Consider the following 24,573-nt stretch of genomic DNA (forward strand, 5'->3'; position numbering starts at 1 on the left):
CGTATTTGAAATGTGGACGAGTTGCTGGGAACAGGACAAATACTAGGTCACAGGACAAGTGGAAACAGCAGAGGAATTTTTAAAAGCCAATCAATATACACTTATGAAAGTGCATGCTGCTTCAGATAAGGTCATTTCAAAAAATCTATTCCATTAAAACATATATTTACTAAAAGGGGTGTTCTTAATGGTGCTTGTTTGGAAGTCAGAGAGCATCAATTAGAGAGATGGTGCAGATAAGGACTCAGGCTGAGGTCTGAAGATCCCAGTTGCCGGCTCTGTTAAACGACAACCACACAGACCAACTGTCTTGGGAAGGAGGGAGCGTTCCCCTGCGCCCTCAGTTTGGGACGCTGCGGTAGAGCTGGGCCCCTTAGCAGTTTCATTTCCTCTCCCGCTTCTGCCTTGCAATAAGTAGGTTGAAGTCATAGCTCCTCCACTAGATAATGAAGACACCCCAGGGACCCAGGTTGACTCCAGCCCCTCCTCCAGTGGTAGAAGGCCCCCAAACTTTCTTTAGCACTTGTAGTAATCCAGATGCATGGGTTCAGTGTGCCAGGGTGACTCAGGAGTGCCTCACGGCCCCAGTGACACGTTCCTCTGCGCTCCCCGCTGCGTCCACCCCACAGACAGTTGTCCTCCTTAAGGGCTTCTACACAATTAGTCGGCACAATAGGGTCCTCATGCGAGAGGGAGGGGTGGCCCCAAATCCCATTATTATCATTATTGCTGTCATTAGAGCTGCACTGGACCATAAAGAAGTGTCACTGCATGGGCTTTGAGCCTGAGATCTGAACAAGGACATGTCCCGGATTGCAAAGGGAGGAAGGAGTGCAGGCTTAGAACACACTTTTCTCCCAGTAGCTTCCTAGCTGCTCTGCCAAATATTGCCAGAACCTTTGAAGGGGGATAGCACCAAAGCTGAATGTGTCCCTTCAGCTCTTGGCTCAGGTGGTCAGTTCCTGGGGGCCTTCCAGGGCCCCCAGTTTAAGACTGTAACCTCCCCACCTCCAACCAGCTCCTTCCTTCCTTCCTTCCTTCCTGCCTGCCTGCCTGCCTGATTGATTTCCTTCCTTCCTTCCTTCCTTCCTTCCTTCCTTCCTTCCTTCCGTGGTCCTGGGGGTAGAAACCAGGAGCATTCTACCTCCAAGCTACACCCCCCCCAGCTCTTTTTGTATTTTTTTTCCTTTTAACAATTTTTTTATTGAACATAAATAGTATACATTTAAACTATATTTGATGCCCTCTCCCCCCTGCCCCCGTTTTCCCTTCCCCCCTCCCACCAATGGTTGTCCAGGTTAACCATGTCTTATTCATAATTTTACACATGTTCAGATGTAGACCCTCATTAATCAAGATCAGCCTTCCTCCTCTCCTATCTTTCCATTCAAACTTTGCTGGTATTTCCCCTCCATTATCTGGAGTCCCGACGGTATCCTCTGTGTTTCCTAGTTTGGGCATATTAGAGGAAACATATGTACCTTCTCCTTCTGTGCTTGGCTGATCTCACTTAACATAATGTTCTCCAGGGCTTTCCATCTTCTTGCAAATGATATAATTTTGTTCTTCCTTATTGTATTTTTGTTTTTGAAACAGGGTCTCACTAGCTTGCTGAGCACCTCACCATATTGTTGAGGCTGTCCTCAAACCTGTGACCCTCCTGTCTCAGTCTTCCAAGTACTAAGATTACAGGTGTACCTCACTGTACCCAGCTTCTCCATTCCCTTTCTTGGCTTTATTTTACTTTGTGGCACCAATGGCCACTGGCCATGCTATTTCCATACACATTTTATGCTTCCCTCATGAAATGGGTTGAATAGCATCCCCCTCCCCAAGAAATATGCCCACTCAGAACCTCAGAATGCCACCTCATTTGGAAACAAGGTCTTTGCAGATGTACTTCCTCATGGATCCCAAGATGAAGGCATCCCAGACTTAGGATGTGCAATGATGATGAAAGGTGGGAGAGATCCAGGCTCCACAGGGACGAGGTCACGTGAGACTGAGGCAGAGATGGAGCTAAACTGCCCTGTGCTGAAAACACCAGGTGCTGGGAGAGGCCAGATCCTCCCCAGGGCCCCCAGCAGGAGCCAGTCCTGCAGACACCTTGCTTTCTGGCCTCCAGAATGGAGAGATAAGTTCATGTTCTTTCAAGCCACCTACTTTGCAGCAACTCGTTTTGGCAGCTCCAGGACACCAAGACACCTCAGGGCCCTCTCTGCCACACACAGCCCACCTAGGACACTCGCTGGGCTCCAGAAGAATGTGGCCACACGTACCATGCAGCCAGATGGGTGTGGGGAGGTCTCCTTAGGGCTCTTGATTTAGTGACTCTTGAGGATGAATACAGACAGGAGGGCAGGGTGCTGGATGGGTCCACAGCCCACCAAGGGCATGGGAGCGCTGAGATCTCCACATTCACTGCGGTGTCTACATCCCTTCTGTGACTTCCAGAGCCTCAGCCCGCCTGTGGGGAGAGAGCTGGACCACCTGCAGCCGGGCCAGGTGAGAAAGGATCTCTTTCACAGTCTCATGAGAAGACCTCAGAAAAGTTACCAGGGGCTGCCAGAGGCCTTCTGACCATTACCTTGGAAGAGTCATGAACAAGAGTTGGGGAGGGAATAGCTCGTTTAAATGAATAATCGAGGGGGCATCCAGAGACGTCACTATTAGCACGCCCAGGGGCTTCATCTTCTGTGTACACCCAGGAGAGAGCTTTCAGACAATGAAGGCAGACATGGCCTTTCCTGCAAGAGGACCCATCCCTGATTCCATTATGGGACAGAAGACCACCTTAAGCAGAGCCCTGTGGTGGCACTGCGGAGGTGTGGAAGATTTGGGGACAAGGTGGCTCAGGAGATGGCTCAGCAACAGACGTGAGATAAACTTTCTCTCACAAAGTACACAGAGGGAACCCCTTGCATGCATGCATATATATATATATATATATATATATATATATATATATACACACATACATATTATGTATATAATTTTATATATATATATATATATATATATATATTTGGTGGTACTAGAGATTGAACCCAGGGATGTTCTACCTCTGAGCCACACCCCCAGCCCTATTTTATGTTTTACTTTGAAACAGGGTCTCATTAAGTTCCTGAGAATGGCTTCTAACTTGCCATTCTCCTGTCTCAGTTTCCCAAGTACTGGGATTATAGGCATGTGACACTGTGTCTGCCCAGCTAGGATAATAGTTTTAAAACAGAAATCAAGCCGGGCGTGGTGGCACACGCTTGTAATCCCCACGCTTGGGAGGCAGAGACAGGAGGATCACGCAGGTTCGAAGCCAGCCATGCGTGCTGGCTTAGGAGACCCTGTTTCCAAATAAAAATGCAAAAATAGGTCTGGGAGTATAGCCCGGAGGTAGAAGGGCTTCCAGGAACCCCAGTACCACCATAAATAAATAAAACACAAATCTTTTTTTTTTTTTTTTTGAGGAACTGGGGATGGAACCCAGGGGTATTCTACCCCCATGCTACACCCCCAGCCCTATTATTTTTTTGTCTTCTTATTTTTTGAAACAGAGTCTCACGGAGTTGCAAAGGGCCTCGCTAAGTAGCTAAGGCTGTCCGCAAACCAATCACGATCCTCTGCCATCCTCCGGTCTCCACCTCCGGAATGCTGCGATTACGAGTGTAGGCCACCACGTCTGGACAAAACACAAATCTTTTGAAGACAAAGCCTTTGTCTCCAACCCTTTACTGCATTCCCAGCACACACCAATAAAATCTAAACTGGGAGCCTCCACATCCTGGTCCCACCCAGTAGCCTCATCTCCTTCCTTCCTTCTGAAGCCAGGGTCCCAGGGTTGAAATCTAATCTGCCACTCCCTAAACAGACATGACCTAGCTGTCTTATCAGCCTAAAACATCTCCTGCCCCTCTCCCCTTGGTCTAAGTCTACACAATATCCAAGGCCTGATATTAAGGCTACTGCCTCTCTGAAGCCAACTTTGGGGATAAATAATGGCACCCCCTTGGCTTCTGCCATAGCTACCTCACTTTAGAGCTCGCTGAGCCAGGCACTGTGACGGGACTTCTCCGAGCTACCTGATTTAATCCTCTGGGCCACCCTCTGGGGTAGATGCTATCCTTAACCCTGCTTTACAGAGGAGGAGATTTGGCACAGAGGAGATAAGGAACTTGCAGAGCCACACAGAAGCCAGACTTCAGGGTCCCCACTCCTCTGCCTGTGTGTGCTGCTCATGCTAACAGTGTTGTGCATTCCAAACAGGCTCCTCCTCCTCCATCCTGCTCATTAAACAGCATCTCTGTCCATCTGGCCAGCCAAGCCAGATTGTTTGCCTATACTCCTTCCCCTGTGACACCAACACCCAGGTGCCTGCACTGCCGATAAGCAAATGATAACCCAGACTCTGCCACCCAGCTCTGGCATCTCCGAGCTTCCTCCTCATCTGACTTGGGATCCCAAACCAGGGTCTAGGACAGAGGAAGAATCCAGTAGATGCTTGGGTACCGCTTTATTTTTTGTGTGAGTCCTTGGATCAAGAAAGAAAGAAAGAGGACATCTCCAGGAAAAACCAGGGCCACCTTGATATTTTAGTTTTCATTTTATGGCCCTATTTTTAGTGTGTCAGACTCAAGGGGAAACCCAATTAATCACCGAGTCCTGTCCATGCCATCTTCCGAATAGCTGTCAAATCTACCCACTTCTTCCCACCACCGCACTACCACTCTAATTCAGTGCCCACCTCTTCCTGGTCAGCCACCTGCTAGGTGATCCACTGTTGCCCAGCGATACCCCTCAATTCCATTGCCTGCACCCAGGGTGCCTGTTCTGAAACACGACTCACCTGTTCACTCGCTAGGGCAGGCCTGCTGTGGCTCCTCGAGAAACTTCCAACAAAGTCCAGGTTCTATCGTGTGACCTACGAGACCCCCTCCTCGCCCGATTGTGGAGCCCTCCCCTCCCAGCATGCCACTGTTCCTCCATGTGTTTGTCCATACTGAGCTGCGGCCGGGCCTCCTAGCGCCCTTGGTCTTTGCCCAGGCCGCTCCCCCGGCCTCCTCTTTACCTAGCTGACATCTGCCTATGCTTCTAGTTCCGCATAGACCCTCCTTCCTCCAGGAAGCCTCCCCTAACCTTTTCAATTTGGGTTCAATGTTTATATGTGCCCCAATGAAATCCTTCCTCTATGCTAGCCCTACTCCACTCTGTCTAATTCATCTCCTTTACTTACAGATAGATTGGATCATTGTTCCCAGATCTTCAATTCCTCCTGCCTAGGGCACACATCCGTGCTGCCCTTTGCTGGGTCACTGCACCTTGTGTCCTACTCAGTAGAGCAGGTCTAGCATATTTCCCTACCTGCTGACAGTGGGCTTGGCTATGTGGCCTGCTTAAGCAATGGGATATCAGTCAACCTTCTGTGAGAAGAAGCTTTGAGTATAGAGCATAGCTCAGCTTGGTATCTTTTGCTTCTGCTGGCTGTCTTTAGAAAACTATGGAGAGAATGAGAGACTTGTAAGGCTGAACTCAATTTGCATCTTGGTACAGACCATGTGCTCCTCTCTATAGTTGACTGGTGGACTCGGGAGCAAAAAAAGTAAATGTAAATATTTGTTCTTGTAAGCCAGTAAGACTTTGGCAGTTATCTATGGGCATGGTGGCACACAGCTATAATCTCCGTGACTCTGGAGGCTGAGGCAGGACTGCAATTTTGAGGCCACCCTGGACAACATAGCAAGACCCTATCTCAAAATAAAATGTAAAAATGGCTGGGTATATAACTCAGTGGTAGAGGGCTCTTGGGTTCAATACACAGTACTGCAAAGACAAAAATGGAACTGGGGATGGTAGTGTACAGTTGTAATCCTGGAGGCTGACAAAGGAGGACTGCAGGTTCAAGGCCAACCCTAGCAACTTAGTGAGACTCTTAGCAACTTAGCAAGATTCCGTTTCAAGATTTAAAAAAAAATGAAAAGGGTTGAGTTAGCTCAGAGATAGAATGCCCCTGAGTTTACTCCCCAGTACAAAATTTTAAAAAAAAAAGAAATTTGGGAGTAGTTTGTTATGCAGTATTATTAAACTGATATATTTATCTATACTCCTCACTAGATTGCAAGCTCTATGTAGGCAAGAAAGAACTGTATCTCTAGTTCTAAGCATAGGGCTTAGCACAATGTAGGTGCTTAATAAATATTTGTGGTTGGCTACAGGACTGAGTGGACGACTGTTGGCCATGGACAGGTCTGCCTCCCGTACCGTGTGCATCCCTTAGAGCCAAGAATGACATCCAATTGCACTCAGCAGCACCTAGCTATCTCACTTGCCACACTGGGCTCTTGGTAGGCATTCAACAAGTATTTGTTGAAATTAAATAAATTGAATTTTGTGGTCTGGTTGGGGAATTGATTCTTAATTTATGACATTGTTTCTCTGGGAAAATGCACTCCGCATGCCAAACAAAGTTGCAAATGAACTTTTGGAACCTCACCCGTTCATTGGTTCGGGATTGCCAGTTTTGTGGAAATCCATAACTGAACACATGTGCTAAGCTTTGCAATATGGGAGAAACTGAGAAATTGCTTCCAAACCCAAGATATTCAGCCTGCAGAAATTTGCTTTCCACCCACACACACAAATTCAGCACAGGTTGGATTTGAGGTTCCAACAATAAAATACTAGACTTTTTAGAGCTCATTGTTTATCTAATTGCTTTTTATCTGCTTATACTGGATGCCTATTCTTAACACCCGATCAAAAAGAAGTTAAGGTCGTTTTCCTGCCCTCCTCTCCCCCAAATCCACTTTCTAGACATGTATACAAGAAAGTTCAACCTTCTCAACAGAGAAAAATAAATTATTTTTCTAAATAAATCTGTGACATTTAAAATAAATACAGTGGGACGCTCTACAGTTATAAGAAAACATCCCCCTTTAGAATTCCTAATTTTGAATGGTACTGGGAGCTTAACATGAGTCACAGACCTGAGGCTTAGTTTCAGCTCATCTTAGGCCAGAGCTGTGACGTGGCTGTGAAGGGCCATGGTTCCAGAATGTCCTCCAGTACTTACGGCACGGGGCTCACGTGCCAAGAACTCAAGCTACCAATCGCTCAACCCACCTCACTCATTTAACATACATTTATATATATATATTTGTTTTATATACATATAAATATATTTTATATATATATTTGTGTATATATATATATATATTTGTTTTGTTTTTGTAATGGTGGGGATAAAATCCAGGGCCTCTCACATGCTAGGCAAGTACTCTACCTCTGAGCTATATCCCTGGCCCCATATATATTTTATATATATATATATATATATATATATATATACACATACATATATATATACATAAAATTTATGTTATGTATATTATATGCTATATATAATATATATGCATATTATCTATTTCTATAGTATATATAATTATAAATATATATATTTATATAGTATATTATCTATTTCTATAGTATATGTATAATATATACATATACCATGTATATATAATATGTATAATGTGGATTATATATATATTTAATGTAGCAAAAAAGGAGAGTTAGAGAAATAAGGCCACAATGCTGGGCCATGAAGAAAAGACCAAGAGCAATGTACTGTGTACAAGGGGAGGAGACAAGACTGGGTAGTCAGGTGGAGAGAGATGTGTGTTCTAGGATCAGGTGGTCAAGCAAGGCCAGCTGCAAAAAGGTCTGGAGGAAAATATTCCAGAATGAGGAAAGAGCAAGCACAAAGGCCCTGAGGCAGGGAGAGGGTTGTGCATTCTCAGGGCTGGAAGAAAGTCGGGGGTTCAGGTGGAATGAACAAGGCAGAGAGCAGCAGGAGAGGCCAGAGACGCAGCACCGCCCAGATGGCTGGGCTGCAGTGAGGGCTGGTGCGGGGACGGAAGCCAGCGGGGTTATCAAGCCGGGGAGTGGATGAAATGGTCTAGACTTTAAGAGAATGGGTCTTCTTGAGAAGTGTGGGCCGGGTGAGGGAGCAGGGCAGGAACAGGCAGCAGCTCCTGGAGCAGCCTGGGGTCCCTGCCTCTGCCTCTTCTCTGCTTGCCCCTTTCACCTTCTGGATCTTGCTGAAAGCAGCCCCCCCCATCCCAACCCTTCTCAAGGGCCAGCTGCTCCCGCCCCTCGTCCTCTGTAACCCATTGTGTCTTACTGCCTCTCCAGCTGCTTCTTCTCTTTCTAGTCCTGCCCCCCCCCCCGGGCTTTGAAGCTCCAGCCACCAGCAGACACCACTCCCCACCTCTCCTTGCTAGGGCCACCTGCAGACCTCCCCGGCCCGGGCCCCAGCCCTTCATTTCTTGGCCATTTGGCTCCTTTCTCTCCAACACCTCCTTTCTGGTGACTGTGACGTCCAAAGAGATCACAGGTCCACAGAATACTCTGGCGACACCTCAGTTTCTTGACCTTCCTGTGCCAAGGATGGGTCCTCCATCCCCGCTTCCCCGCTGCAGTGACAGCCATCCCTTAGACCCTGTTGTGCCAATGACTCCCCCGCTCCAGTCCTCCCACTGTCACCTTTCCAGTGCTCCAGTCCTACCCCTCACCCTGGCACCCCACATCCCTCCTTGGTGCTCAGAGGCCCCCCTCCATCAGACGCATCAATTTCCACATAATATCATCGTCCCTCCAGTATCTGCTACCTCGGCTCCCTGGTGTTCTCTCCCTCTTGATGAATTTTTCCTAACTCTGTTTAATTTTTTTTGTGTGTGATACTGGGGGTGGAACCCACGGGCTTTTCTACCTCCGGGCTATACTCCCAGACCTATTTTATACTTTATTTGGAAACAGGATCTCACTAAGTTGCTGAGAGCCTCACTAAGTAGCCGAGGCTGGCTTTGAACCTGTGCGATCCTCCTGTCTCAGCTTCCCAAGCACTGGGATTAGAAGTGTGGGCCACCACGTCTGGCTAATCCCAACTCTGTTATTGAACTCTTCCCCACTCTGTGAGTACACTGCTAGAGCTAGACATGGCTTGGAAAAAGCAAAACCATGCTTCAAAGGTCAGGCCACCAACCCCAAATGGGCCCTGATGCTGCCTGGCAACCACGCTGTCGCTCCGTTCCCGCCTCTCTACTCAGCCTGTCTCCTGTTCCCTCCTTCTCTCCTCACACCTCCAGTGCCGCCATCCCACCTCACGCTGGTCTAGAGTCACTAGCAATGACGTCAGCAGTATCAAGATGTGCACCTGCTTCTGCCCCCACCTGCACCTAGGCCCAGACTCCTCACCTTCCCTCTCATCACTGGGATGAGCAGGCCGTGCTCTTGTCTGGGGCTGGCTGCCCTGCCACTCCCTACGTCCTATTTTCTGTCATTTGCTGAAACACAACACTCCAGGACTCTGCCTCTTCTCTCTTGTAACATCATCTTTTCCCTTGCTAGTGGAATTTTCCCAACAGCACAAGAATGCACCGTTTTGTACATCTTAAAAAACCAACTCTTGGGACTGATGACTCCTCTTCCCCGGCATCTGCTCCACTCTCCTGCTGCCTTTCCCAGGGAAGCTCCTCTCAGGCACTGTCCCTGCTCGCTGTTCTCTTCTCTTCCCCTTGTCTTTTGCAGCTGAGCTGTAGTACGACTCCAAGCAGCAACCTGGGTCCCAGCCTCCAATCGTCACCCGCCAAGCTCCGCTGGACCTCGCAGCAGAATCTGGCTTGGTGGATGGCTTCCTCCTCTTTTCCCTTAGCTTGTAGGAGATGACACCCTCTTCCCTCTCTGCTGCCCTCTCCTCATTTCTTTTCCCGTTTTCCTTCCTTCTCTCTGGCCCCTAGATATTATAGTACCTCAATGCTCAGCTCTTGAACTTCTCTCCTCAACTGATGCTCCTTCTCCAGTCTGATCGTAAGACTTCTGCGAGTACCATAAGATCCAACCAACTCCCAAGTCCCTACCACCAGCTTGGACATCTCCCTTCACCTCCAGACCTGAGCTTGTTGAACTAGCTGCATGTGGTTATTTAATCACCGCGGTCATCCCCATCATCACTGAATTGACTCCTGCACTTAGCTCTACGAATTCAGAGAAGCTACATAAATGAAATGGATCTAAAGGATTATATGGCAAGACCGCTCAGTGGGTGTGCAGTGATACAATGCTGGCCGTGATCGGTTAATTTCTTAAACTCTCGTCTTGAGCAGGCGACGAGAAGAAAAAGGTTTCCACCCAATTACAATTATTCATGAGAATTTTCCTGGGCTGGCTTCTTTTGTCTGCCAGTGGCTCTGATGGAAACAGCCCCATAAAGAGGTGCAGACAGAGCGAGGGCGATCGCTCTTCTTGCAGCAGCTTGAATTGTGACTTCCTCCATGAACTCTTAATTAATTCCATCCCTGTATTTTTAGTTTGTTTCCTGAACCTCTTGCTTGTACTGTATCTCCCCCTCTCCCTTCAATTTTCCTGGCTTCCTCCTCTGTGAGCTCTCCAATTTGCTTCCTGGTCCTCCAGTCTTTCCCCAGCTACCCCCTTGCCCAGTCTCAAGTATCACTTCACCTGCTCTATTCTTTCTTATCCTTTAAAAACCCAAAGCACCAAACTGACAGACACCCCTTACATGTTTGATTTTTCTCCCCCTTTTCTGCCTGAGCTGCAGCTAAGGCTCTCTCCTCCTCGCTTCCATAGCAAGAGCCGGAGTACTGGGTTGTCATGGCAACAGCGAATCCAACCAGGCTGGTCCCAGAGACGCCACCGCTGCTGCCGCTAAGAACTGCCATGGGGAGGAAGGCGCTACAAGTCGCCCCTGAGCCTAGATGGGTCGTGTGCATCGTAATTCAAGACCAGGCTGGGCAGATTCTGCCTGGAGACCGAGATTGTACATCAGGCCCACAGCTGTATGGCGCTTGAGGAGACAGCGCCATCAATAATCGGGGCTTCCACAGAGCACACAGGATACATGACATGATGAGGATTCATCTGAAAATTTTCAAACATCCCTAGTCTTTTATCTGCTCCAAGGGAGAACCTTTTACATGTCTGTCTCTGTCTCTGTCTCTGTCTGTCTGTCTCTCTCCTCTCGAGGAACTCTGTAGAAAGTAAAAGCAAATCTGCCTCCTCTGGCCTCTCCCCCCTTGATGTGGAGGACACGCCCCCTCTGGTCCCCAGATCCAGTGACCCTGAGTGGCCCAGGTCAAGCGATCTGGAGCACTGACATGGCTGGTATTAATTAATCCTCAGGTATTAATTAGAGCCGCACTGTGAAATTCTAGGAGCATATGAGACGCGTGTCGCCACGTCTCTGGCGCGGGTGGCTAAAGTAGGGCAACAGGTGTTGTGTTCCGCACACCTTCTTCAAAATGTGAGCTGTTGAGAGAGGATTCAGGAAATACCTTTGGAGCGAATGGCACCAGCCACAGTGGGGGTCCGCCGCTGCTAAGCACTCCCGACAGGATTTGTGTTTACTGCAGTTTGCAACACGAATTCTCCTCACCTAAAAATAAAGATGACAGCGGTTCAGATGGAATCATAAGCAACGCCAGGAACACCTACACCACCTTATCTGACAAAGGCCACAAAGAGGACATTTATCAACTTGAACTCTGAACGTTCCCACGGTAGCACCGGGCGGCAGGTCTCAAGTTGGAGGAGATGAGGCAGTCCTCCTGTAAAAATCACCTGGGGAGCTTTAGAAAGTACATATGGTCAGCCCTCCCTGTCTGCAGGCTCCACGGCTCTAAATTCAACCATCCACCCACTGAAAATATTTGGAGCAAAAAAAAAAAAAAATTGTGTCTGTACATGCTCATTACACTTTTCCTTCTCAATATTACCTAAATACAGTATAACAGCTATTTTATGTAGTTTTGACATTGTCTTATGCATTATAAGTATCTAAGGATGATTTAAAGTACATGGAAAGAAGTTCGGAGGTTATATGAAAATTTTATATGAAAATTTTATATGAGGGACTTGAATGCATGGTTTTGGGTATCCCGGGTTGTTCCTGGAACCAATCCCTGGAGTACTAAGGAATGACTGTAATCCCAAACTCACCTGCCACCGAGATTCCTGCACGTCTGGGTTGGGACCTAGAGCTCTATCACGTGAGCTTGACCCACATTTGGCTTCTGATCTGCTAATGATTTCCATATGGATCACGGAATCAGATCACCTGGTTGTCATCCGGGGACAGCCAGTGTGTGGTCAGGGGTATTTTGGAGAGGAGCCTTTGGGAACAGCATCTGGCTACCCCAGGAGGGCGAGCGTGAGCACTGGATCGGGCCCCAGGCCCGTCAGGGGGAGCTCCGGCTCCCCAGCTCCCAGCCTGCTCCCACCTACTCTACTAGAAATGAAAACTGAAGAAACAGGGGCGGGCGGGGGGAAGATTCAGATCACGGCCCTGCCCCTCCAGCTGCCTCTCTCAGGTGTCAGGAAACAGGAGCCCCCAGAGCAGCCCCATTTGCAGCCTCAGCTGAGGCTCAGAGGGGATGGTGTGAGGCCCGGAGTACCTGAGGGTCACCCAGCACATTTTCTGAAGGCCAAATCTCACAGCAGAAAGTAAGGGAACTTGTGGAACTCACTCTGCGGGGAGGCTGCACATGCCACATAAGTAAGCATTTAAGAAAATTGGAGAGATGGAGAGTTCTAGAAGGAATCTGTGAGGAACACGGAATATCCTGAGGAGGAGCCTGCGGGTTCGGGCTGACTTCACTGAGAACGCAGAATCAGCCAGGATGTGCAGATTCCTTGTCACTCGCAAAACATCTGGATAATTCTGAGGGACTTTGGTAAGTGTCAGGTAATCTCTCGAACCTCGTTTCCTCACCTGTAAATCGGTGATGGTACAGCCAACTTCATGAGGTTATTACGAACATTGTCTGAACCATATAATATAATATGTGTCATAAATACTGGCCATTGCTATTATGTGTGGGAAAGGATTCCACCGTCCAACATACATGAAGCCTGAGACGAAAAGGCCAAATAGGTTTCCTTGGCACAGGTTTCTGAGAGCCTGGAATATGCTGGGCATCACAGGACTTCAAGGGGGCATAGTAAGTAGCCAGCAGTCACAGGACCACTACTCAGATATTCAGTAGAATATGAGTCTCTAGAACATTCTCTAAGAACGATCACTCAATGTGTGTAAACACACAAATATAGATCTATGTAAAAGAGAGGACAGTATACATTGTACATTTGACCTGTTCTCTAACTTTATAACACACTATAGTGATTATTTATTCCACATCAATGCATTTGTCTCCATAGGATTATGCTTAACGGCCACATTTACTGTGTCATGGATTTCCCATGACATTAATTTGGCTGTTATTATCTCTCTCTCTCTCTCTTTTTTTTTTTTTTTTTTTTTTTTTTTTTTTTTTTTTTTGGTGGTGGTACTGGAGATGGAACTCTTCTACCTCCGGGCTACCTTCCCAGACCTATTTTATATTTTTTTATTTGGAAACAGGATCTCTTAAGCCAGTACGGCTGGCTTCGAACCTGCATGATCCTCCTGTCTCCGCCTCCCAAGCACGGGGATTACAAACGTGTGCCACCATGCCTGGCTGGCTGTTATTATCTTTTTAAGAATGTAGGAAAGGACATTTTTTGAGTTTTGCCTCTCTAGGGGTCACATTTGCTCAACCAGAGTCAATAGATCTCTAGCAATAATCCTCTGAAGAACAGAGGGGCGATCAGTTTGGATGCCCAGAGCAAACTCTCCCCAGGACGTCAGGCTTTGCAAACCAGAGGCTAGAACTCTTGGTCTCCTAGAAAGTGAGAACTGTCAACCACTGGTGGCTTTCACAGTGGTTTCCAGCCTAGAGTCCCAGGTTCTAGGGTTCAATTACTATCCATGACAGAGGTCATGGGGGTTTCTGAGCTATGAACAATATTTTTTAAAAGCTAAGTGGAAAGACACACACAGATTAAGCTAGGCTTCCAGTGTCTTTGCTCTGGGGGTTGGAATTTTATCAGCTCTGTGTGATGGCACAGTCAGTTCTCTGGCTGGCAGTTTTGAGATATTCTGGATAAATAAAGCCAAGGAATGGGAATTGTTACCTAATATACACAGTTTGTTGAGTAAACAACAAACTCCCAAGGCAGCAGAAGACTCAGATGTGGTCATCTCTGTGTCGACATAACTGTCTTCAACATGCAAAGAGCAAGATGGCCTTTTTAACAATATCAGAAATCACAAAGTGCTGGAACATCTATTCTGTGATTCAAAAAGGCACATGTAGATCCCTGTCATTGATAATTCTCCTTAGAATGACTGGAAGGGAGGGGAGGAAATGGCAGTGTGCTGCAGGTATTGGGTACAGCCATGATATAAGTTACTAAGACTCAAGCTGGACGTGGTGCAGCAGGCCTGTGATCCCAGTACTTGAGAGGCTGAGACAGGAGGATCACAGGTTCAAGGACAGGCTCAGCAATGGAATGAGCATCTCAGTAACCTAGGGAGACCCTGTTTTGAAACAAAACAATAAAAAGGTCTGGGGGGGTATAGCTCAGAGGTAGAATACCTCTGAGTTTAATCCTTAGTACCACATGCAAGATAATAATAATAATAATAATAATAATAATAATAATAATAGCTGGGCATGGTGTTGCATGCTTGTAATCCCAGAATTTCAGGGGACTGAGACAGGAGGATGTGATTGGAGGACAGCCTCACCTACTTAGTGAAGCCCTTTGCAACTTAGTGAGACCTGTTTCCAAATAAAAAAGAATAAAAAATAGGGCTGGAGGTGTAGCTCAGAGGTAGAATACCCCTGGATATCATCCCCAGTTCTCATTGATCACAGGCTTTAGGATTGAAGAAGAGTCTGAGCCCTAACCCTCAGAAAGATTTGTATTTACATAAATAATATATTTTTCTTTGGTGGTACTGGGGTTCCTGGAAACCCTTATACCTCTGGGCTAGACTCCCAGACCCATTTTATATTTTTATTTGGAAACAGGGTCTCTTAAGCCAACGAGGCTGCTTCGAACCAGTGTGACCCTCCTGTCTCTGCCTCCCAAGCGTGGGGATTACAAGCATGCGCCACCACGCCCAACCATAAATAATATTTTTGACCTAGTTATTTAACTCTCCAAGTCTTCGATTCTTCCTATACAGAGAGTAACCTCATCTCATTAAATTACAAACACACTTCATTAGCATTCTTTATTATTCTATGTGTGTATGACCTGCATCTATAGAGAGACCATATAAACAACAGTGACCTGCACATAGTCAGAAGGGAACCAGTAAAAATTAGTTTCTTCCCCCTTCCCTTGGAGAAAGCAGTTTGTAAGATGAAGAAAAGGTTTAAGAGGTATTGTTTTTATTTCAGTGAGCAGAAGCAAGAAGAATAACTAAAACAGCCAGATAGATTAAGGGAAGGAGGGCGAGTGCCATATATTTCCTGGTTCATGAATGTGTATGAGACTGTGCCCTGATATTAACCCCAAACTTCAAACCCGGTCCCATTGGGCATATTCATAAATGCATCTAACCGTTCAATGCTCACACAATAAATGTGTAAATTCAGTTACCTTGCTGATTATGTGCCCATTTGCAAGCACACCCTCCTCTGGAAAACTTGGCACTGGAAAATATAGCCAATAATAAAATTGTCTAAATAGGTAATATTTCTTGCTTACTTACTGACAGTCTGTAAGGTTTTTAATTCCACGCCCGTGAACCACTGTGGGCCTTCTTGAAGCCTGTAGCCGTGTTTAAACTCTGAAGTTCAAAGTAAAAGCTTCGCCACTAGGTAATGACATCAATTAAATAATTTTTATTCATAAGTCAGAAGCAATAGCTTCATTTCTACCTACCTCTTTCCCAGCTGTCAGATAGATGTAGATATTCTTTACTGGATCAGGAACGAGTTTATAGAAAACAGGTGTTTCTTCCTTAATTTCATAGATAACCTCTGGGCAATTTGAAGTCCAATTCTCACCAAGAATAACCTATTTTTTTCAAAACAAGAAATACAATTTCTATTAACCATTTTGAATAGCAGAGTACCAAAACTTGTAGCTTAATGCTGAAGCCACATCCAGACTATGCATTGCTTAACTTAAGGTACTACATTCCTCAATCACATCTCAAGCTTCAATAAGGCTGACAATAACAAGCACACTATATCTGCTTTTGCAGGGGACAAAATCACCCAAAACTAACAAACAAAACAAGCTACTCTACAGTGCCAGGTTAGTATTCTCATCTGTGGAAGCTGTGGTCCACAACTCCTGGCCACATCTGGCCCTATCAGAAGCCACATGTAACAGCTTCATTAATATTGTGCTAAGAGCGACCTCGAAACTAAAGGTAGTAGCTTCTCAACATATATTTGCATGGGTTATTCTACAGTCCTGCATTTTTGTTTGTTTTATTTTTTTGTATTGGATATTGGACCCAGAGGCATTCTACCTCTTAGCTTTCTCTAGCTTTTAAAAATATTTATTTATTTATTTATTTATTTATTTATTTATTTATTTATTATTTTTGTGTTACTGGGAATTGAATCCAAGGGCATTCTACCTCTGAGCTACACCCCCAGTCATTTTTTTTCTTTTATTTTGAAACAAGTTTTCACTAAGTAGTAGAGGGCCTTGCTAAGTAGCTGAGGCTGGCTGCAAACCTGCAATCCTCCCGTCTCCACCTCCCAAGTACTAAGATTACAAGCGTGTGCCATCACACCCAGCAATTTTTTTTGTTGTTGTTTTGAAACAGTCTTGCTAGGTTACTGAGAGTCTCACTAAGTTGCTGAGGCTGTCCTTGAACCTGTGATGTCTCTGTCTCAGCCTCCCACATACTGGGATTACAGACATGCGCCAACATGCCTGCTCACAGTCATACATTTTAAAGTAATCCTGAAGCTGGCTGTGGGGGCACACACCTATAATCTCAGTACTTGGGAAGATGAGACAGGACCAGCCTCAGCAACTCAGTGAGAACCCCCAGCAACTTAGCAAGACTGTTTCAAAGAAAAAAATAAAAAGGTATGGAGGTAGAATGCCTCTGGATTGAACCTCCAGTAGCAAAAACTAAAAATAAAGTAACCCAGATGACTTACTAACAGGTACAAAAAGGCAAATAAAATAAAAGCACATGTGAATTGGTATTCAGTGGCTATAAAACTGGTCACCTGAGTTTCACTCATCTTCAGTCAACAAACATCTACTAAACACCCACTGTGGGTCAGACACTGCTCCAGGTGTTTGGAAAATGGGGCACAGAGAGAGAGCCTGTCCTCAGAACGTGAGACGTGTGTGTGTGTGTGTGTGTGTGTGTGTGTGTGTGTGTGTGTGTGTAAGGGAGTGGTGACAGACATTCAACAATGAAAAAGTGAACTGTAAAAATACCGTAACAAGGGATGAGAAAAACAGGTTAACATAACTTAAGGCGAGTTGCTGGGGAAGGCATGCTCAGGGCAGGTCTTATTGAGAAGGTGACATTTATTTAGAAACTTGCGGGAGATAGGGGTTGAGTTTCGATTTCTAGATCAAATGTGTTTGTAAAGGAGGCCCTGCCAGTAGGAAGGCCCTAACGTGGGAGGTGAGCGGTGAAGCTGGAGCAGAGCAGGTGCAGAGGGTAGACAGTAAGGTCTGAACAGAGCAGAGCGCAGAGGGTGGACAGTAAGGTCTGAACAGAGCAGAGCACAGAGGGTGGACAGTAAGGTCTGAACAGAGCAGGTGCAGAGGATGGACTGTAAGGTCTGAACAGAGCAGAGCGCAGAGGGTGGACAGTAAGGTCTGAACAGAGCAGAGCACAGAGGGTGGACTGTAAGGTCTGAACAGAGCAGGTGCAGAGGGTGGACAGCAGAGCGGGTCAGGGAGGGTGGGCACCAAGGCAGTGAGCTGACAGGGGCTGGATGACACTGGGTTTTGAGGACCCATGTAAGGATTTTATTTTTACTGTAGGTGGGAGAGAGGAAATTTTTCAGGGCCTTGCACAGAGGGGTGATGTTATGTTTAGATACAGAATGTCCCCTGAAGAGCTCAGAACTGATGTAAGTAGTCATGAGAGTTGTAATCTCATCGGTGGTAAAGCCACTGTAATGGATTTCCTGGGTGGTAACACAGGCAGCTGGGGTGTGACTGGAGAAGGTGGGGTCCCTGGGGTTGTGGCCTTGGGAACTGTGCTCTTGTCTTAGAACCCCCTTGTTTATTTGCTCTCTAGCTTCCAGTCTCCATAATTAAACAACTGAGCCTTTGCTCTTCCTCTCCCTGTTTCCTGGGTCGGTCCATGCCCTGAGATCCACAGACCCTGTACTCACATGGACTGAGCCCTGAAATCTCCAAAAACTGTGAGCAAATAAATCTGCCTTCCTCTAAGTCATGTGGTCAAGCTTTTTGAATTGAGGCAGTGAGACTGTCGACCACATGGGGGCCATGGTGATAAGGCAGGGGCTGCACCGCAGGTCTGAAGAGTCTGAACGCTGGTTGTGAGACTATGACTGTGATCCTGGGGGAAATGGATCCTGAAGCTGGCTGTGGGGGCACACACCTATAATCCCAGTAGTTGGGAAGCTGAGACAGGACCAGCCTCAGCAACTCAGTGAGAACCCCCAGCAACTTAGCAAGACTGTTTCAAAGAAAAAAATAAAAAGGCCTGGAGGTAGAATGCCTCTGGATTGAACCTCCAGTAGCAAAAACTAAAAATAAAGTAACCCATGGAAATGGAAAGGCGGCTCAGGTTTGAGTTTGCATCCTGGCTCTGCCCTTTAAGTAGCTGTGCTACTCTTAACCAGCCACTTTCTTAACTCTCTGGGCCTCAATTTCCTCATCTCTAGGATGGGGCTAGTGCTGCCTTTCTTCTTGTTAGGTTTTATAAGAATCAAATTAAGAATTATGAAATTCTTAATTGCTTGCTACATAATCAACACTCTACAGATAATAATCTATACCACATGGCAGGCTCCTTGTGCAATTATTAAGATGTGGTTCCTACCTTATCTCTTCACCTGCTACTTTTTTTTTTTTTTTGGTGGTACTGGAAACCCTTCTACCTCTGGGCTACACTTCTAGACCTATTTTTTTTAATATATACTTTTATTTGGAAACAGGATCTCTTAAGCCAGCAAGGCTAGCTTTGAACCAGCGCGATCCTCCTGTCTCCGCCTCCCAAGCACAGGGATTACAAGCGTGCGCCACCACGCCCGGCCTTCACCTGCTACTTTGAAAAGCAAAGGTGCCAACATTTTGTCAACTGGAATAAATCTAGATATATTATCTAAATTCACATTTCTAACATTGTGGACATCAATTACATTGGGTTTGAAAAGAAAAAAATATTGGCACCTGAGATGTTTTCCAGACAAAGCTATTTGCATGTATCTACTGATTATTAATATGCCTATAAAAGATAATATTCCTAGCTAGGCATGGTGGCACACACCTCCAATCATAGTAAGTATTTGGGAGGCTGAAACAGGAAGATAGAAAGTTTGAGGCCAGCCTCAGCAACTTAGTGAGACCCTATTTCAAAAAATGAATGAATGGCCGGGCGTGATGGCGCACGCTTGTAATCCCCACGCTTGGGAGGCGGAGACAGGAGGATCGCGCAGGTTCAAAGTCAGCACGCTGGCTTAAGAACCTGTTTCCAAATTTAAAAAAAGTATAAAATAGGTCTGGGAGTGTAGCCCGGAGGTAGAAGGGCTTCCAGGAGCCCCAATACCACACACACACACACACACACACACACACACACACACACACACACACAAATGAATGAATGAATGAATGAATGAATGAATGGGCTGGGAGTGTAAAATGCCCCCGGGTTCAATCCCCAAAACCAAATCAACAACAGCAATAATAATAATAACAATAACAACAACAGTAATAATAACCCTCTACCTACACATCCTGATGGCAACCAGGCATTTGCTGTTTAACCACGGGCTCTTTTTTGGGCGCGTGGAGTGCCTCCCCACACCGCTCCAGCAGCTGTTCCTGAGTCTGTGATCAGAACCTTCATTCTATCATGGGCTCTGCTCAAGCCCAGGTGGATTCCGTGCAACTAATCCTCTGGACCGCTCACCAAATTTGGTAGCAGCTCTGCAAAAGTCAATCTCACTAACCAAATAGATTCAATCTGACTGTAAAAAAAAAAAATCTCTTTTTAAAACAGAAGCAGTTAGATCCCAAGGGAGGTGAAAAAGGTCATTAAAAGTCATTTTAAAATGACTCTATAGCTGCGCTATCCAATACATTATCATTAACCACTTACAGCTACTTAAACTAAAACTCAACTCCTCAGTCATCCTAGCTATATTTCAAGTGCTCACGAGCTCCCTGTGGCTAGTGGCTGCCCTATTGGACAGTGCAGGGATAGAACATTTCTATCATCACAGAGAGTTCTATTGCACCACACTGCCTTACAAAACAATTACAAGTAGAGGGACCCATGGGGCCAACAGAAACCCACCAAGGAGAGGGCTTACCAGGGCTTACCAGCTCTAACTCATAAGCTTTCACTCAGCTTAAATACAAACTGCTGATCTGGTTCTAGAAAGAGTGTTCAGAAGAAAAAGCAAGTTTTGAAAAAAAAAAAAAAAAAACAGAAATATTCTCAAGTAAGGCAGCTGGGCCTAGTGATGCATCTCTGTAATCCCAGTATTTGGGACACTAAAACAGGAAGATGGCAGGTCAAGGCCAGCTTTGGCAACTTAGCAAGGCCCTCAGCAAGACCCTGTTTCAAAATATATATATATATTAAAAGGGGCTTGTGGTGCAGCTTGGAAGTAGAATGTCCCTGGATGGTTTAATCCCAAGAAGAAAGAAAGGAAGGAAAGAAGGAAGGAAGGAAAAGAAAGGAAGAAAGGAAGAAAAAGAAAGGAAGGAAGGAAGGAAGGAAGGAAGGAAGGAGCCGGGCGTGGTGGCGCACGCTTGTAATTCCCGTGCTTGGGAGGCGGAGACAGGAGGATCGCCTGGTTCGAAGCCAGCCTTGCTGGCTTAAGAGACCCTGTTTCCAAATAAAAAAGTATAAAAATAGGTCTGGGAGTGTAGCCCAGAGGTAGAAAGGTTTCCAGGAATCCCAGTACCACCACCAAAAGAAGGAAAGAAGAAAGAAAGAAAGAAAGAAAGAAAGAAAGAAAGAAAGAAAGAAAGAAAGAAAGAAAGAAAGAGAGAAAGATTGAATACAGCTCACGAGAAGGAGGCTGCTGCCCCGGTAGTACTCTTGCGGAATCTGTCACAGCACAGGCCTTTCAGCGAGCAGTGCCTCTATGCTGCATTCTTGCCTCTCAAGTTGAACCCAAACCTAAGTCTTTGGTGCCAACTTCCACATAGCATTAGGAAGCAGAATGAGCTGAGGAACAAGCTAAATGATACCACAAGGAAGCAAGAAGCCAAATCCAGTGTGAGCCGTTCCGTAGGACAAAGGACCTGGCTTTTCAGTAAGCCTATAGCAGGGAATAAAAGCAGGGGAGAAGGCTGCTGTAGACGAGACAGACGGACCACCCACTGTGGTCTGGATGTCCATTTGAACAAAACAATTTAAGATGTGTTTTTTAGTCAATTGGGAAAACTCAGTCATGTCAACTGGATAGTCGATGATCCTAGGGAGTTCCTGAGCATTTTGGGGGACAATGGCATTAGGATTAGTTATTTAAAAAAATGACCACACTTTTGTAGAGATGTATAATGAATTGTGCTGGAATGAAATGGCATAGAGTCTGAGATTTGCTTTAAAAGAAGAACGTAACTAAAGCACAAGACACAAAGCACCACCAGGTGTCCATTTTCAGTGGCTTATGAGCCGCCCTGCTGTTTTGGTTGGGGGCTCATTTTATCAACTTTGGCGGCCTGGTTGGAGATAGATGGAGAGTTTGGTTGGGAGGACCTAGTTCAGTGAATGCTGATTTGCTGACTTGATGCCCTGGGGATGAGCCGTGAGCATCTGCTCATTACAGATGCTGCTGGTGAACCGGCATGTTCCGTCCATGGTGGAGGTGGGATCTCTCTGGAAGGCAACCTGGCACCGTCCAAATATGAAACCTATGCCCTTGGACCCTACAGCCCCGCGTGTATGTGCAAAATGACATCTATTCATGGCAGCACCATGTGTTATAAACAAAAGTTTGAAATAACATCCAAAGTCCTGCAATAAGGAATTGGTTAAATAAACTGTACTGTAAGCAAATGGAATACTATTCAGCCATAAAAATAAAGAGAATTTTCTCTATGTGCCATATAGTATGCACAATGTGTTATATAACATATCCACATATAAATACAGTGATATATATTTACTTATACCTATTTAATGTGTTACTTGTTTTTAGTTGGTACATTGTAATAATACATTATATTGGAGCCTAGAGTGATAGAAAAATATATACAGATATCTCTTGAAACACCTCACCAGATCTTTCCCCACCCCCTTACATCTTTGAGCTTGGAATTGGTAATTTTGTATACATTCACCTGTTATACGATTTGTCTCTCTTCCCTAAACCCCTCAGGCACTCCACTGTCAGTCTCTGCTCTTCTACCTGATGTTACTCTATTTCCCACTGTCTCTCTAGCTTCCATACATGAGAAAACATACATTACTCGGTTTTTTTTTTTTTTTTTTTTTTTTTTTTTGGTGGTACTGGGGTTCCTGGAAGCCCTTCTACCTCCGGGCTACACTCCCAGACCTCTTTTTACATTTTTATTTGGAAACAGGGTCTCCTAAGCCAGCGCTCTCGGCTGGCTTTGAACCTGCGCGATCCTCCTGTCTCTGCCTCCCAAGCGCGGGGATTACAAGCGTGCGCCACCACGCCCGGCCATTACTCGGTTTTTGAGACTGGCTAATCTCACCTAGTACAATATTCTCTAGTTCCGCCCATTTTCCTGCAAATGGGTGGTGTGATTGTTTTTCTTTATGGCGGAATAAAATTCCATTGTGTGTATATACCAGAGTTTTGTGATACATTCATCTGTTGACAGCACCTGGGCTGGTTCAATAATTCGGCTACTGTAAATCATGCTGGTATGACCGTAGATAGGCAAGTATTACTATAATGTTCTAATCGCAGTTCCTTTGGGAAGATGGTCAGGAGCACTGTTGCTGGGTCATATGGTAGCTCCGTTCCCAGGTCTTCTGAGAAACCTCCACACTGATCTCCACGGTGGCTGTTCCCGTGCGCAGTCCCATCCGAAGTGTAATAGAGCTCCTGTTTCCCCATATGCGTTTATTACTGGCTGTGTTCTTGATGACTGACATTCTAACTGGCGGTAGATGGACTCCCAGTGCAAAAGATTGCTAAAGATGTTGAGCCGTTTTTCACATCTTTGTTGGCCATTTGCATTTCTTCTTTTAAAAATTGTCTATTCAATTTAGTTGCCCATTTTGTTTACTGGGTTTTTTTTTTTTTTAGTGTTAATCTTTTTAAGTTCTTTGTGTATTCTTCATGTTAGACCTTTGTCTGATGGGTAGGTGGCAAAGATCTGTCCCATTCTGTAGGCTCTCTTTATAAATCCCTGAGGGTTTATTTTGTTGCTTAGAAGTTTTTAACATCATCTTGCTTATTAATTCTTGTTTTAAGGGGGCCTTATTGAGGTTCTATGCCCTTTTCTAGGACTTTCAACATTTCTGGTCTTATTTTTATTTTTTAAATATTTATTTATTTATTTATTTTGGTGGTACTGGGGGTGGAGCCCAGAGGCTTTCTACCTCTGGGCTATACTCCCAGACCTATTTTATATTTTATTTGGAAACAGGGTCTCACTAAGTTGCTAAGAGTCTCACTAAGTAGCCGAGGCTGGCTTAGAACCTGTGCGATCCTCCTGTCTCAGCCTCCCAAGCGTGGGGATTACAAGTGTGCGTCACCATGCCTGGCTTATTTTTTATTTTTTTTATTTAATTTAATTTATTTTTTGCAGTACTGGGGATGGAAACCAGGGGCATTCTACCTTCAAGCTACACCCTTAGCCCTATTTTTTATTCTTTATTTTGAAACAGGGTCTCACTGAGTTGCAAAGGGCCTCAGTAAGTAGCTGAGGCTGTCCGCAAACCACAATTCAAGCCTCCCAAATACTGGGACAACAAGTGTGCACCACTACGCCCAGCTTGGTCTAATTTTTTGGTCTTTGATCGATCTTGAGTTGACTCTTATGCAGGGTGAGAGGTTAGGGTTTAATTCCATTTTTCTACATAGGGATAACATGTTTTTCTAACACCATTTGTTTAGAAGGCTGTCTTTTCTCCAATGTATATTTTTGGCACCTTTACCAAAGATCAAGTGGTTAAAAATATGAGGCTTTGTTTTTGAGTTTCCTATTCTGTTCCATTGGTCTATGTATATGTTTTTGTGTCATTACCTTGCTGTTTTTATTACTACTGCTTTGTGGTACAATTTCAAGTCAGGTGTTGTGATGCTTCCAGTATGGATGGTTCTTATTGCTGAGAATTGCTTTGGCCATTCTGGGTCTTTTGTTTTTTCATATGAATTTTATGACTGATTTTGCTAGATCCGTGAAAAATGACTATGGTATTTGATAGAGATTGCACTGCATATGTAGATTACTTGGGGTAGGATGGCTATTTTATATTTTATTTATTCTGCCTATCCAAGAGCATGAGAGGTCTTTCCTGTTTTACATGTTTAATAAAAGGGGATAATTATCCTCCTC

The 24,573-nt window shown here is 45.4% G+C and overlaps 1 protein-coding gene across 1 annotated transcript in view; it reads right to left on the reverse strand.

The window, feature by feature from the left end:
• PLXNC1 (plexin C1) overlaps positions 1–24,573 on the reverse strand; it is a gene marked incomplete at both ends in the record, with an annotated part of 173,198 nt that overhangs the window by 111,265 nt on the left and 37,360 nt on the right. Inside the window, 2 exons of the mRNA XM_080705775.1 lie at positions 11,340–11,440; positions 15,781–15,915. Of these exons, the coding sequence (XP_080561901.1) occupies positions 11,340–11,440; positions 15,781–15,915 (236 nt within the window). The remainder of the gene's footprint in view (positions 1–11,339; positions 11,441–15,780; positions 15,916–24,573) is intronic.

This window comes from Muscardinus avellanarius, assembly GCF_963383645.1.
Source record: "Muscardinus avellanarius genome assembly, chromosome: 11".
Classification (NCBI taxonomy): Eukaryota; Metazoa; Chordata; class Mammalia; order Rodentia; family Gliridae; genus Muscardinus; species Muscardinus avellanarius.